Source organism: Solea senegalensis, linkage group LG10, assembly GCF_019176455.1.
Source record: "Solea senegalensis isolate Sse05_10M linkage group LG10, IFAPA_SoseM_1, whole genome shotgun sequence".
Lineage (NCBI taxonomy): Eukaryota > Metazoa > Chordata > Actinopteri > Pleuronectiformes > Soleidae > Solea > Solea senegalensis.
In genome coordinates this window covers 11,156,117-11,171,441 of record NC_058030.1, presented here as the reverse complement: position 1 = coordinate 11,171,441, position 15,325 = coordinate 11,156,117, and the positions used below count along the sequence as shown (strand labels likewise).

The window sequence follows — 15,325 nt, the reverse complement described above, 5'->3', positions numbered from 1 at the left end:
TATCAATCATAGCTCACTTTAGCTGAGCGTGAAAATTATTATCGTAACGCTTCTTTTCCTCCGCCTTGCAGCTCCAGCGTCTACCTCTCACTGAAAGAGGAGGACGCGGGTGAGGACACAGAGGGGAAGGAGATGGAGACGGGCACAGATGAGGTCATGACAGAGAGCTACATGACCATGGCCCAGTCTGCGGAGAGTCGCCTGGTGGACGCTTCCATCCAGAAAAATATCTCCTTCGATGGGAAGCCTATGACACCAACCGCCTGGAACGGAGGCGTCGGGGAGATCTTCTCCCTGAGGGACCAGCTCAAACAGGCGGAGGAGAAGGCCTCACAGGTTCAAAGAGAGGTAGTGCACCGTTTCCCAAACTACTCAGAAAAGGGACCCACACTGTTTAAAGGCGACACACTATCGCGGCACAATCCACGCTACACATTTTGACAAGAGAACGTTTGCGCATAATTGAACAATTCAGAGTATAATTTGGACGATTTAAAGCATATAATTAAAAGAGACACGGAAATCTTACAATGTGGGACCTGTACAGTTAATCAAACACCATATTGATTTCCCCTTGTCTCTCCCAGTGCGATGGTCTGAAGATGGAGCTGCAGGAGCTGCAGGTGCTGTACGACAGTAGCCAGAGGGAACGAGCCGAGCTGGAGGAGGAGTTGCAGCGCTGCAAGGCAGAGCTGGAGAAGTTGTCAGGGGGGGCTCAGGTGAGGGGCAGTCAGGAATATCTCAAGCAGTGGGAAATCATTATTAGAATACAAACGATGTTGTCAGTGTATTTATTTATTCATTTCCAGCTCATTTTTCTTCCTGAGTAAAGATTTAGAGAGACGCTTCTTTGTATCCTCAACTCACATCACACCTACTGTACCCTGTGTCTGTTGAGCTCTCTTTATATGTTTCATTCTGTAGAAATACTGTATGTTTTGATATGAACTGACTTGGCCTGTCAGCACATATCGTAACCTAGGGTCGGTATGCCCTCGCTGTGTCTGTGTCCTAACCTCTCTGTGACAGCAACGCTTTGAAACTGTTGATGGACAAAAACACAAAATCTGCAAAACTCGTCAACATAATCAGCAAGAGAGCCTCCCTTTTTTTAACCACTGAAACCTATGCAGACTCCATTAAAAGACCTACCTACATATTTTTTTTTTCTATATTCAGGCTTTTAGAAGGTTTTATAAGGTTATTGTCACTAAATGCAGGCGTCATACAGTGAAATTGGGTCAGAGCTTTCGTTTCAGCAGACTTAGCAGACATGCATTCATACGTGCATTCACTCATTCAACAGGATAGAAATAGTAGCATATAAAAATATAGATGCACACAAAATACTATGATAGCCATGCAAAAGAATAGAAAGTAACAAAACTAAGAGTAGAAAAATAGTACTCTAGTAAATATTAAATATAATGTATATATAGATATATACATATCTATATATAATATAAAATATAAAAGGAGAAAAAACATGCATGAAATTAAACAAATACAGTGTGTGTTTTACAAGACACATCTGAGCCACTGAGCACAAGAAAAAAAGCTCCACGAACACGTTATTTTTTGTTGTTGTCTGGGTTTAACCTCTGACAACACTTTCTAAATGAAGTGCAGTGTAGAATTTGTGCTTTCACCTCGCCTCACATTTGAAGCAAGTTGATTTTCTTGTATTTTTCTGGCAAACACTTGATACTAGTGAGTAGAAAATCAAGAGTAAAACTGAAAAAATCTTTCTGAAAATTGCCCAAAGCAATGCAGCAAGATTGACTTGTGTGAACACTACTAAAAGTCACTCCTTAATGTCAGTTAGTTATCAACACACACACACACACACACACAGACTACCGCATTGTGTTTTGTCTACAACAGCCGTGACGCAGTGTTTCTGTGTTTTGTCAAACTGTCTGCCCGTCCACCTGTCTCTGGTGCTGTCCTTGTTCTCTGAATGTCCGTGGCCTCTCAGCCTGTTAAACAGCAAAAACGACTTCATTATGAATGTGAGGATAGAGAGAGACAGGAATATCTCCGTATGTGCCAGTCGCAACGTTCGTACCTCATGTTCCCTTTTTCTTTTTCTGTGACCATAACATCATATGCAGCCAGTAGATGTCACACAGGATTGCTCACTCATAGTTGATGTGTATATTATTATTTAACAGAAAATGTACACACCCTCTGTTACACTCCATCCCCTGTTTTATCACAGCCATAGACCATGTCACACCTTTGTGTTAGTGATTTATGCCATGGTGGTCCATTCCTTTTTTTTTATCTGTTTTATTATTTGGCAACTTCAGTCCATCCATTCATCCATCCCCTTCATCTCCATTGCCCTTGTGTTTGTTTTTATTCCCTCCTCAGAGATTCATCCATCCATCTGAGCACCCTGTTCTCTCCATCCCCTTCATAGGAATGATTGTTATAGTGGCTGTGGTCTGGTGCTGGTTGTCGGAGCTGGCGTCCCAGAGAGCAAGGTATGGGAGGAGCTTATCTCTCTCTGACATGTTACACACATTTGCTTTCCATGCAAATAAAATACAAATAAAGCAAATTTATTTCTCACGATGTGCTAGTTGTACTGAGCACAGCACATACTGCGGTTTTGCCTCATGTAAATCTATGAACTTGTTCTAGAGTCTTCTAACAAACTGTCCATAGTTTCTGTTGATGCATTGTTAAAAGAATACTTCACCGATTTGCATTTAGCTCTGTATTACGAGAATAGTTGTAGTGTTTTTGAAAAATTGTGCTTCCCAACCTCAGTTTCTCCTGAGTCGAGAAATATCTTCATTAATTGTTTTGTTTAACTGCTACGCTAATTTGGCACTTTTTAGACCCACTCGTAGGGGGCGGGACCTCATTCCCAGAATGTAAACAGTGTCCGCCATCTTTGCTAACAGTTACGCTAACAGGACCAAGTGTCACTGGTGTGCACGTAACAAAGAAAAGTTTGAAGATATTTCTCAACTCAGGGGAAACTGAGGTTGGGAAGCACAATTTTTCAAAAATACTAGCCCTATTCTAGAAATACAAAGCTAAATGCAAACCGGTGAAGTATTCCTTTAAGCAGAATGTGCTTTATTAGAGACACACATTTAAGTGAATGCCAAGAACCATATACAACCATTTATAGCAAATGGTTTTATAGACTATAGTTGGAAAAACGGCTCCTCTTTTTAGGACAAGAGTCGAGGTTCAGCTGGGAGTAATAACCCCCCCTGTAATAAACATATTCTGAAGGTAATTAGATTTACAGCAAACGCAGCAGAGCCAGAAGAGGACGTGGAGCAGAGATGTTGGCAGGAGGGAGTCAATAGAGTGATAATGACAGGTGTTAAGTGTGAATAGCTGCACTGTGTTATCTGCAGAAACCAGCTGATCAATGATCCTATGAATGAAATGACTGATTATCCAAAGTAACCAGGTCAATGTCTCTGGAAACATAATGACTGTACATTATGTAAAATCTTAATGCTGTGAGAATCACAAATCAAATAATTGAGTTGAAAATGAATACAAGCCTTTCTTTATGGCCAAATACCATTGAGATAAATGTTATTTTGTCACTCGAATGAACTGATGATGTGTTTAATTGTCATTTCTGGACGTCGCCGTTACTCAGGATTTATTTGGTTGTTATGGAAGGGTCTACGCTGAAGAAAAGCCAAATACAGCTGGGGGAAGTCTCAGTGGAGTAAGATACTGAAAGATAATGATATATTCATGGAAAATGGACACGGGACGGGTGGGCAGTTTGTCAAAATCCCTGAGTCACACTGAATAAATCATTTACAGGAATAGTTCAACATGTTGGGAACTATGCTGATTTGTTTCCTCAGGCCGTAAAGATACGGAGGAAATAGGTGCTATTAGAAGATAACCTTGCACTGATCGTTGGCAACATTGTGGCACTAGATGTGGGCTCTTACTTTAAGTGAAAGTCTGTTTTTATATACAGTCTGTGGTTTCACCTCGAGAATTAGTAACAGTGATCAACATTCATTTAGAAATAAACTAACCACAGTGTCTTCTCCCTGCTTCATTTAGCAAACGTCACCCTGAGCCCAGCCCCATATTAAACATACAGAGAGTGGTAACAATCTTCTCGGCGGTTGAACTATTCCTTTATCAGCTCAGTATGGTTTATTATTAATGACTGATGGATTGTCTTTACTGACTCCTGACTCACTCCTCTTCCTGTTTGCCCCCAGGGGAGTGAGGTAGGTTGGAACTCCATTTTGACTATCACTGCAGCCACAGCGGTGCTACTAATGATGACTAGCTTGTTGAGAGCCCTCGCCCGAAGTTGACTGGATGGGCAACAACTGTGCGGGGACAGACGTCTGCTTCAGACCAGCCCTCTTTTGCTCCGGCCACGTTACAGGCTGAAGTGACATTCTCTACATAGAATAATAAAGCTGAGTAGAAAGTGTGTTTTCTGTAGTGAGCCGGTACCACGTGCACATGCAGACTGGGACGAGGGAGCGGCCACGACGACGACGACCTGCAGAGAGCCCACGCAAGGACTGATCTCACTCCACTAAATGTATGCTAGTGTTGTGTGTTCTCCTGTGTGTCTGTGCGTGTACTTTTTCCTCTCCTCCACTTATGGAATTAAGATGATTATTAATGTGCAACAAAATGGCTTTCAGTTTATTTAACAATTATTTATTTGTTTGTTTGTTTGTTTAGATAGAGTTTGTGGCTGTCACATGAATATATGCCCTTATACGTCAATAGAAAGAGCAGTTTTTATTTGTTGTTATCGAGTTTCAAAATGTGACCAACTTACCCCAAAATAATGCACTGAATGCAAACTCCCCAGTCTGCTGCCCTGGCACTAGAATCTCTTTCTCTACAAACAACTGTATGCTAATGCAGGTAGAACAGCACCTGCCAATTTAACTGTATATGTAAAGCCGATATTTAACAGGACGTCAGCCCCTGTGGGTGGAGACAGCACGTCGTCGCTTGATGTGTGCTTATTCCGTTTTTTTGCTTTGCATCGAGCTCCATCTGTCCGCCTGCTTCAGCGTTGTCTTGCTGTCTCGACTCTGATAATAGACGACTCCCACTTGTCTCCCTTTAATTATCATTTAACCAAGAAGCCAGAAAGTCGGCGCAGTGTTTCTGATTCATCTGGTCGGCTCATGGCTCTGAGCGCTCACACACCCACAGCTGAACAGTTACACTTCAAACACAGTTTGCAGTAGCAGTAAACGTTTATCTCAGCGACTCTGACAGCGAATTCCGAGACGAGTTGGATAAATAACTTTCTTGACAACTCGCTGCCGCTGTTGTTTACTTCATGTGACAAACCGTAGATCACATCTGACCAGTGTGCATGTGGTCAAGCCCAGATGAAGGAAACGGTCATTCTTATTTAACTGCGAGGGCAATGTTTTGTGTACATTTTGAAATTTGTCTAAGCATTAATTACAAAAATATATACATATGTGGAAGGACTCTGATTATTGTTTACATTTGTGAAACCTTTTTTGTGAAATAATTCTAGGACTGAGAAAAGCATGCTACAAAATGCATAGAAGCACAATATGCTGTATAATTTATGTTGTTTATGCTGACAATGTTACCGTTATATTTTCGTGTAAATAGATCTGACACAATAGTACTATGGGAGCGAGAGGTTTCTTAACTCCATTTGTACTCCATTTTTAGAAAGTTTATTCTTCTGGAAAGAGCACTGTATATTTGATAGCCAAATAATTAATGTTTATTTATGGTGATACTATTAACAAGCCCTTCTAGCATCGCTAATCACTTATGTACCTCTAAGCACAAAGGTCACATAGGCATTGCATTCATTTAGATTACATTTGACTTTGGGAAACGGGGAAAAAAAACCAAAAACATAACTCCTGCTTTTTCCAGTGTGTTAAATTTCAGAAATGCAGTGAAAGTCATTTCTGAAACGTGCTAATTAGAACCCTAACAATCAAAGCATGACCACTTTTCTTGCATTTACACATACGTCATTTGCAACAGAAATGAATTCCCATTGACTGCAATATATGAATGTTTGTTGGATTTGGGAATATGTATTATCGTCTTTGAGCTTACGCCATGAATATTTAACTTAATCCTACGAGTCTATGTTGCACAGTGTTGCTCAGCTTGCTGCTTTATATATTGATAGCAGTGATGTTTTAAATATAATTGTGGCTATTTTGTTACCTGGAGGTCTATTTTGTACTGTAAATGATTTGAAAAAATAAATATGTCCATCTCATATGATGTTTGAGACCTTTTTTTTTTCCCCTATCAAAAAACGAATGGTTTAGAATCTCACACAATCTCATTCATTAAAATCAGTCAAAATCAGTCAGCAGTCAAAGTGAGTGAGAACTATATCTCGATGCTGGCGTCACGTTACATGGGTTGTGTGGTTATTAATAACCTTCACCCCTGAGACATGACATAAGCTCACAGACATGGAAGTTTTACAGATAGCCGGAACTGGTGAGTGAATGTTACTGATGAGGTGTCTATACTACAGCTATGACCGCGCTGCCAGGACTCATGATTTACTAAGTGCAGCTAATTATCTAAAAATAGTCCAAACGCCAGCTTCATGAGGTCGAAGTCATTAGATAAAGTTAGGAGAAACCCTCACTGAACATCTTCACCTGAGGTTGAAGTCAAATTAGTTTCCTGAGCCTGCAAATGTTCTCACTTGTTTCTGACCCAGGTTTTATTTTTTTCTTTAAATCTCATTCAGTATCAGAGTTATGGCAATGTCAGAGGAAATGTCAGATCTACATCACCAGCTAAATCTAATCAGCTGTCCCTTGGCCTTGGGCTTATCTGGCCAACAAATTCACCCCAAATCCAGTCTTAAATATTTAATATATGCAGCTGACAGGCTAACAAGAAAATGCTAATTAAAAAGGACTGTGAGAGAAGCCATGGATCCTCTGGAGACACCAAGTCAGGTGAATAGTGTCCAGGTCAAAAGATACAGTTCTGTGACTTGGTTTTTAAGTCGGTTACTCACGTACACACTTATACTTAACGTAGAAATGAGATGAAGTCACGTAACCATCTATTTTCGGCCTATCTATTCATTTAGACGTGATGACAATATACTATATTACTATACTACTACTAATAATAATTGTAGTAGTCACTCTTGTCGCCGATCCAACTCTGGGAGTTGTTGACTTCACACAAGTGTCAGATTCATTTAACCTCACACATCAGTGGCTCTGCAGTTTATCTATAATTCACAATAAAGCTAATTGACCAAAAGGCTCAGAATGGTTTAAACAGAACAAACTCACTACATAGTGGGGGGGGATTAACATTGCGGTTGCTGGAGTCCAGAGAGAATATCCTGAGAATTCTTTCTGCATGTGTCACAGTGATTCTTACCTCCCACTGCTTCATCAAGGCTGGTGCTGGCATCTGGTGTCACTGCCTTGTCACTGACTGCTGAGTCACAACACCACCACCACAGTTCCTAAGCAAGCGGGCAAAAAACAATATCCATTGGCTCTGACTGGTTTTGAATAAAGATGATTACATTTCCTGCTCTGCAGCGCCTGTCACTTCTGATCCTGTCAAAAAAGACTCTCGTGTGGAACATTTTAATCACGTATAGTGGCAAGAGTTATGATTTCTTGTCCTTCAGCATCATTTACTACTGAGGTGGCAACTAATAACTGTTTTTAAATGGTCAACGGTTTTGATCATCGTCTCCCAAACTTTCAGATGATGATGTCTTCAAATGTTTGTTTTGTCCACAAACCAAAGAAAGAGAAATGCATACATTTCAACTCAATCATCCAAATAATTAGTAATTGATTACTTTTTGGTGTTGCAGCCCTTGTCAAGAGAACTCCAGTACAACATTTCCTTCAAACAGTACTATGTCACTGCCTGTTGATACTGGAAAAAATGATCTAATTCTCTATCAAAGACCTACATCACAGTAGTGCATGAATATCAGGGATCCTCCTATGACCCTCCCTGTGCTTGCGTTGACCTTTGCTTGTCCACGTAGAGAAACATTTCACTGAGTGGTGGCAGATTGATGAGAAGCACACGTAATGCAGTTGCTACATCCTCACCAGAATGACCTCATCCTTTAAAATGTGCCTCTCTGGGGCCACAGTGTAAAAAATCTGATGCGTAAAAATCCAGCTTTGGAAAATGATCCTCTGCACTGACAACAGAGGAAGACATTGCTACACTTCTCACTTTATTACCCTGTAATAAACTGCAACAGCCAGCAAGACACAACATACTGTTTAACTTTAGTGTGAATAATGAACGTGTGACTCTTCTGTACAGTGGCAACAGGTGGAATGAATGACAAAATAAGTAGGGAAAACATTTAAAGACAATGTGGCCAAACAAACTGAGCTTCTTAACGTGTTTGTTCTGAAACAGAGGGAACGAGACGAAACTCTTTTTAAGATGAGACGTCTTTCTTTTCTTAGCTCAATTGTTCAGCCACTTGGACCCCGAGTGTGACACACGTTCACAACAATCGGTAAGTTACAGCCCCCACGTTCCCAAATAGGCGCGCCTAAAAATAAGTAGCATGCATAGAGCGTGGCGCATCTGTTGCGCTGCTGCTGCACTGACCAATCCCCTGCCCCATTCTCCCCGTAAACCGACCCCGACTCCCGTTATCCCCGTGGATGAACAAATAGACTATGATCACAGAGGCTGTGTGACGCAGCCCGGGCTCCTTTATAAACCCATGTCCTCCCTCTGTGTTCAGTCAACTTTACACACGCTCAGTGCTGATCCAGCTCACCTGCCATCAAACATTTTCCGAACTTTTCTCGAGGACTTATCAGGAAGGACGGACCTATCAAGAGGGTGCCAATTAAAAAAAAAAACAACCCACGACGAGCAGCTGCCTTGCACGTTATAAATCGAATCGTTTAATTCATCACTGCCCTGACACAAGCGGACTCTTCGCAAGCACCTCTGAAAAATTTGCCTGGCTGCTTTTTTAAACTCATCCGAGTTTGAACTCTCCTCCGCGAGCGCGCGCTTGTTACCGACCTGTGAAAGTTTTCTGCGCCGCCGAGCGCACAATTCAACACCCAGGTGTCACCGCGGTATAAAAGTGGACACGGAAAAAGCCACCATGATGAGCAATAACTACACCGACGAGCCGCAGTACTACCAGGCCACTGACTTTGGGGAAGAGGAGGACGACGAGATGCCAGCCACGGAGAAGGACCTCGCCGAGGACGCGCCATGGAAGAAGATCCAGCAAAACACCTTCACCAGGTGGTGCAATGAGCACCTCAAGTGCGTGAACAAGACCATCACTGACCTGCAGAGGGATTTTAGTGATGGGCTCAAGCTCATTTCACTCCTGGAGGTTTTGAGCCAGAAGAAAATGTACAGAAAGCACCACATCAGGCCAAACTTCCGTCAGATGAAACTGGAAAATGTCTCTGTGGCGCTGGAGTTCCTGGACAGAGAGCACATCAAACTGGTCTCTATTGGTGAGTCAGTCTTAAATTGTCCTTCAAAACAAGGAAAAAATAGGAAACGTTTGCCAGGTCAATTCAATTCATTTATGTCCAACAATCCTCAGTGACTATTCCACAGCACATCATCTATTATCACAACAATAAATAACCCTAAGAAGTAATTGCGTGAGACGTAAATGTGTAAATGTACGTTTTAATTAATGAATCTGATGAATAATGACACAAAGCTTGATGTGAGTGAAGGAGCTGTATCTGTGACTCTATTAGACAGGAACCTGTGACATGGAGGAGGACTCCATGATGGCTGACACTGACAAAGCGTGGGCGAATCCTAATGGCACGTCACATGCTTTAAACAGTTAAAAAGTTACGCAGTTACACTGACAATATTTCACATTGCTTTGGTATTTTTAAAACAGTCACATGCTCTGGTATGTTATCAGCCCAGGTGTCAGCCAGCAGTGAGACATGGCTTTCACACACCTCTGGAAAGCTGCACAGAGTAGAGGTCAAAAGCTTATTGGACAGATACTGCAGAGGTGAGGTCATTAACTTGTGTCACAGTCGAGGACCTTATAGTTTGCTTCAGCTTTACCCCGACTGCAACAATATGACTGCAAATTCACTAGGACTGTGCTAATGACAATTACACAATTAATACACGTAAGGCACATAACGTACCATAACACACACACACACACACACATAGGCACAAATGTATGGGCTTCGCCTAAGACGGGCCGGGGTTAGCGTGTCTCACCGGGGCTTTTCATTGACAGCCAGTTTTACTCAGCAGCTCCTGTGAGGTGAGGATTAACTCAGGTGGAATTTAGGGATCAGTCTGTTGCCACATAATACTGAGGTTACATTAAATTGTAGTGGATTTGTGTCACATCCACAGAGTCACATTAGGACAACCTTCACTCGTCCACATTTAACGGGATGCTGCCTGTTTGGTAAGTGAGGAGAAAGTCGTAGCCTGACACGAAAACTGCAAATACTGTGAGACGAAGAGTTACTACTTAATTATAGACAAGTACACAATTCAACCATGAGAGGGCTTATTAAGATTCTGACAGTATTTTCCTGGTTTGGAGACACTCGGTATGGCCACACATCTGAGTGAAATTCTTGGCATAGTTGAGGCTTTGGCTGCTGCACTGTGAAGGCCACAGTTTGTCACCCTGGACATGCCCTGAGTGTTTTTGTGTGTGTGTGTGTGTGTGTGTGTGTGTGATTACACTGAACTCTGGATGAATCAGCACAGGGGTCTTGCTGATCAGTGGAGGCCAAAGATCACAATCACAGATATCACCACAGAGTCTGCAGAGTGTGTGTCCGGGACAGTGTGACTGGAGCAACATTAGCAGGTGTCTGGCTCAGCCTCAGCAGCTGTATAGACACACACACACACACTAGGTCAGACGATTTTGACAGAAACAGGGCATGATAATAGAAGTCCTGGCATTTTACATTTCCCCTCCTGCATGCAGCTCTAGTGGGTCACCACTGAAATGATGTCTCACTCCTATTACAGTAACCCCCGAGACACTGAAAAGATCACCACAGGCTTATTTGCACATGTGTCACAGTGTGTAACCTGACACCATATGATGGATGTCCCTTTGACTACACAGTTGCCATTAAAGCTGGACACAGCGGGATCAAAATCACACTGTGCCGCATCGTGCCACCTGCCTGTGCCTGTCAAACAGGGACACATCAAACAGCGCCCTGTGATAAAAGCCACTGATTTATGAGAAGATAAATAGCCTGGGGAGAAGCCTCGTGATAAACAACTGCATCAAAGTCCCTCCGCTATGAAAGTTTTACTGAATTAACCAGAGTGCATCACACAGTAGATTAGTCAATGTAACGTTAAAGTCTAACACTTCTCAGAGGGTTTTTAGCTCACAGGGCTGAAATGTTTTTTACAATTAAAATGAAAAATGGCTTATTTGACAAACCTTTCCTTCGAGGACCACAGGAAAGGAGCTGCATGCTCACTGTCAATGAACCTAATCTCTGTCTGTTTGATTTATCACACTCTAGCGCTATAAGTTTCAGAGGTAATTGAAGTCCAAGTGGTATTTATGCAGAGGGGATCCACTTCCACATATCCTCAGCTGTCACTGTCTCGAGCACCATTGTGACTAGATGACAGATTGTCAGGGGTCCTCAGCCAGACAGCTGTCTAAGAGAAAGGGGCTCGGGGGGAAGCAGCAAGGAGCATTAGATTCTTGTCACCTCAGCAGTCAATCATTATAGTTTATATTTCGACTCAGAATAGCCGGGTCAAGTCTGCTGCACTACAGCAAGAAAGGACTATTTGTGATTTAAAGTATATGAATAATTCGGTCTTTATAATAACTGTGTAACTTTTCAATAAAAACAAACGTTTTTGTTGAAACTTTTTTTGCCAGATGTGTGCACTCTCTGCATTATTACAGTGAGATGGCAGCAAAGTTTAAATTAGGGAATTAGCTCTGAACAGTTCTCGGAAACTCCAGTGAGGTCGTGAGATACTGAAGTGAGTGTTGAAAGAGAACGGGATAATGGACCCAGAGTCAGAAAGCTCGCAGGTTCACCTGTGACACTGCGTAAGTCCAGTGGGTAGCAACGCGAGCAGTGTTTTAGCGATGGAAGTTGCACACTGGAGCTTTAAGGTGCCTTGGGTGGTGATGTGTCACTGTGATATACATATGGGATTATGTATTAAACTAATTCAATAATAGATGGCACAAACCTCCCTGCAGGTTCCATGAATAATTAATAATGAAAACACAACTTGCTGCTGCAGGACGGGATGCATTTCAGTGAACTTTTGGAAGTTATAATCCTCACACAGTCTGTTCCGTCTGCTCTCCAAATGCAGATAGCAAAGCCATCGTGGATGGGAATCTAAAGCTGATCCTGGGTCTTATCTGGACTCTCATCCTCCACTACTCCATCTCCATGCCCATGTGGGATGACGAGGACGACGAGGAAGCTAAGAAGCTGACGCCCAAACAGCGCTTGTTGGGATGGATACAGAACAAAGTGCCTCAGCTGCCCATCACCAACTTCCACCGTGACTGGCGGGATGGCAAAGCCCTGGGAGCTCTGGTCGACAACTGTGCCCCCGGTAAGAAGCTTTTAGCGGTTTCCGCTGAGACTACGCACTGCGCTGAGAAAGTGCTGAGTCAGAATACGTGCCGTGCCCGATGACATCCTTGTTGTATGTAGCAGTTTTGTTTGGTTGCTGTGGAGTTCAGGGTCAGGCATGTGTCACTCAGGGTATTTAAGAGCGTATCACCTACTCAAGAAAATCTATCTCCTTTGCTCCTCATCTACAAGTGAACTGAATATCCCATAAACTTTCTGGAGCGCCCATACACACACACACACACACACAGATTCATATGTCAGCCAGTGTAATCTCCCCCTGGAGAGCAGGCAGTGTCAGGGGGGTGTAGAGGCGTTTCTGATGGGGGGTCGTCCCTGCCAGTTGTCTCACAATGACTGAAGCTTTCACTCTCACATTTTGGGTCTCTGAGGCCGAGGCCTGGCTTTAGCGTTTATAGCTTCGCTGCTACACAACAACCCCTAATTTGGGCACCATTCCTCCTCTTCTCTCTGGGGGGATGCTTGGCTTTGCATCAAAATGCGGAGTGATCTGTCACAGGGAGGTGTCTGAGCCACTCATCCAAGGACCACAACATTTGAGTCACTGCCAATTTAGGATTTTGTGCTTCCAACATGGAACACTGTGAAGTCCTCTCCTAACCTGGCTCCGCAGAATGAAAATCAAAGTGACCGAGGAGCAGGCGAAGGGTAGAACACCGTGTTTAACTGTGTTTACATGAGCCATTGATCTGAGGAGACAGATCTTTCAAACAATGCTGCTACACTGACCATACAAGGTTCTGTTGTTTCGTCAGCTGTTACCGAACAGCAGGGTTACATAAAACACTGACTCTGTTCTAAATTTGAAGTGCTGCTTTTAAATCTGATTCAAATGCGAAAAAAAACCCTATATATTAAACTATACAGTGGTAGTCTAAGCCTGCTTCCCCTGCTACAACACTGTTGTAGTATGAACAACATGGCTGTGGTTTTACTCCAGAACTGTAATATTGCTGAAGTCCCAGCCCGGCGCCATGATGCTGACAGCTTTAAATAAATGTTTCTCTGTTTTATTATAGTGCACAGTCCCGCCTGTGAAGCTCCCGTTGAGCTGCTCACTGTTTATTAATTGGATAATAATTTTCTGTGGTCTGCCTGTGTGGACTTGTTGAGCGAGTAGCCTTTCCATCACCAGCACTAATCCAATTTAGGCATTAGTAGCACAGAGGAGGCGAGCTTTAGCCACAGGGAAAGTTGTTTCCTCTGAAGAGTCAACAGACACCTGCACTGTTGTACATTTGTGATCACAGTCAGGAGCGCAGCAGTGAAGGCAGGTTCTAGTTGGAGGTGAGGTGCTGGAGAGATAGTAGGGGTAATCACTGTGTAATGCCGCCTGCATGTGAGCGCGCACAACTGTTTAATGTGTCTATTTTCATTCTGTCAGGTTTGTGTCCCGACTGGGCGGAGTGGGACCCAAACCAGCCCGTGCAAAATGCCAGAGAAGCCATGCAGCAGGCTGACGACTGGTTGGGTGTGCCCCAGGTAAGATGCCAGCGACAAAGTGCCTTTTGTTTTGCTTTAGCTCCGCTGCGTGTCAGATAGGTGGGGGGTTGAGCTCATGACACAGTACGACAAGAGAAAAGCAAGCATCTTTTGTGATTGGCAACACACTTTCTGAGCACAGGCTGATAGACACTCAGTGACTACAGTCACTCAGATAGTCACTCAGCCAACCATCGAGAAGCAGTTACTTGCAAGTAGAGCAGCACCTTTGCAAATTTTAACATTCCTCAACACATGTACGTACACCAGTGAGGTTACCAGTGAGGTTATATACACCAGTGAGGTTATATACACCAGTGAGGTTATATACACCAGTGAGGTTATATACACCAGTGAGGTTGCACTGAACTGAAAAAAAAGTCAGTAATGTGTATGAAATAGTGCTCAGTGTTTTTTCCATGGAGATCATGCTGGAGGGTTTCATGAAATATTTATGACCCAGCTCACATCCAATATTTCCATTCACTTTATTGTAGCTTTCAGTGTGTGTGTGTGTGTGTGTGTGTGTGTGTGTGTGTGTGTGTGTGTGTGTACACGGGGGTGGGCGGGGTGGGGACTTTTTTTTTTGGTAGCTTTGTGAATTTGTGAAGGTGTGATATTTCTTAACACCTTCAGAGCCAGCCACCAAAACACAGGAAAACATACGACTGTGCTTATCAGAATAACAATGTGAGGCAAAAGGCAAGAGTGCAACATTTCCAAGACCCATTTGTGAGACTCTGAGTGTGCATACTGTAATGTGCACAATGCAGGTTGTTTACTTGTTTGTCTAAGACACAGAGCTTCTTTTTCCCTCCATGAGGCTTAGCATTGGTGAGATAGCGGCAGGATGTATGTCATGGCTCTGCAGGCCCCCCGAGGCTGGGTTTCATTGTGGTGGTGTTTTGGAGATGTGGGAGAGGTCTGGCTCAGGATAAATCCCCCTGGCTGGATTATTGAAGGCAACAATCCTTAACCCTCCTGTCCGAGGGTTAAATATAACCAGCATGGAGCATGGCTTTGTGCCTCTGTGTGATAGACAGGCAAACAAGTGCTGCAAGCGGGTGAGAAGTAAGAGGTGGAGGGAATACAGAAATTGTCAAATCCAAGCCATTCATACAAATAATGCAATCTGAAATGGAAATTCAACTCTGGTGGATTTTATGGTCACAGTTGTCGCAAGA

The 15,325-nt window shown here is 43.1% G+C and overlaps 2 protein-coding genes and 1 long non-coding RNA gene across 13 annotated transcripts in view; 2 read left to right on the top strand and 1 right to left on the bottom strand.

Moving 5' to 3' along the window:
• LOC122776443 (coiled-coil domain-containing protein 136-like) overlaps positions 1–6,265 on the top strand; it is a 19,877-nt gene extending 13,612 nt beyond the window's left edge. For 7 of the 9 annotated variants that reach the window (XM_044036989.1, XM_044036985.1, XM_044036986.1 and 4 more), the window contains 4 exons: positions 72–348; positions 588–719; positions 2,377–2,489; positions 4,227–6,265. In XM_044036989.1, the coding sequence (XP_043892924.1) occupies positions 72–348; positions 588–719; positions 2,377–2,489; positions 4,227–4,239 (535 nt within the window). In that variant the 3' untranslated portion in view covers positions 4,240–6,265. Of the gene's footprint in view, positions 1–71; positions 349–587; positions 720–2,376; positions 2,490–4,226 lie in introns of those variants that run through there. The other 2 variants (XM_044036987.1, XM_044036992.1) reach the window with 2 other exon arrangements.
• Positions 6,078–15,325, bottom strand: part of LOC122776445 — a 24,733-nt gene continuing 15,485 nt past the window's right edge. For both annotated transcript variants that reach the window (XR_006361214.1, XR_006361215.1), the window contains 2 exons: positions 9,332–9,472; positions 6,078–7,495 (listed from right to left, as the gene is read on the bottom strand). This is a non-coding gene — a long non-coding RNA (uncharacterized LOC122776445). The remainder of the gene's footprint in view (positions 7,496–9,331; positions 9,473–15,325) is intronic.
• Positions 8,729–15,325, top strand: part of LOC122776442 (filamin-C-like) — a 23,072-nt gene continuing 16,475 nt past the window's right edge. The window contains exons 1-3 of one of the 2 annotated variants that reach the window (XM_044036982.1): positions 8,729–9,506; positions 12,370–12,618; positions 14,044–14,141. In XM_044036982.1, coding sequence (XP_043892917.1) covers positions 9,140–9,506; positions 12,370–12,618; positions 14,044–14,141 — 714 coding nt within the window. In that variant the 5' untranslated portion in view covers positions 8,729–9,139. The remainder of the gene's footprint in view (positions 9,507–12,369; positions 12,619–14,043; positions 14,142–15,325) is intronic. The other variant, XM_044036983.1, reaches the window with a different exon arrangement.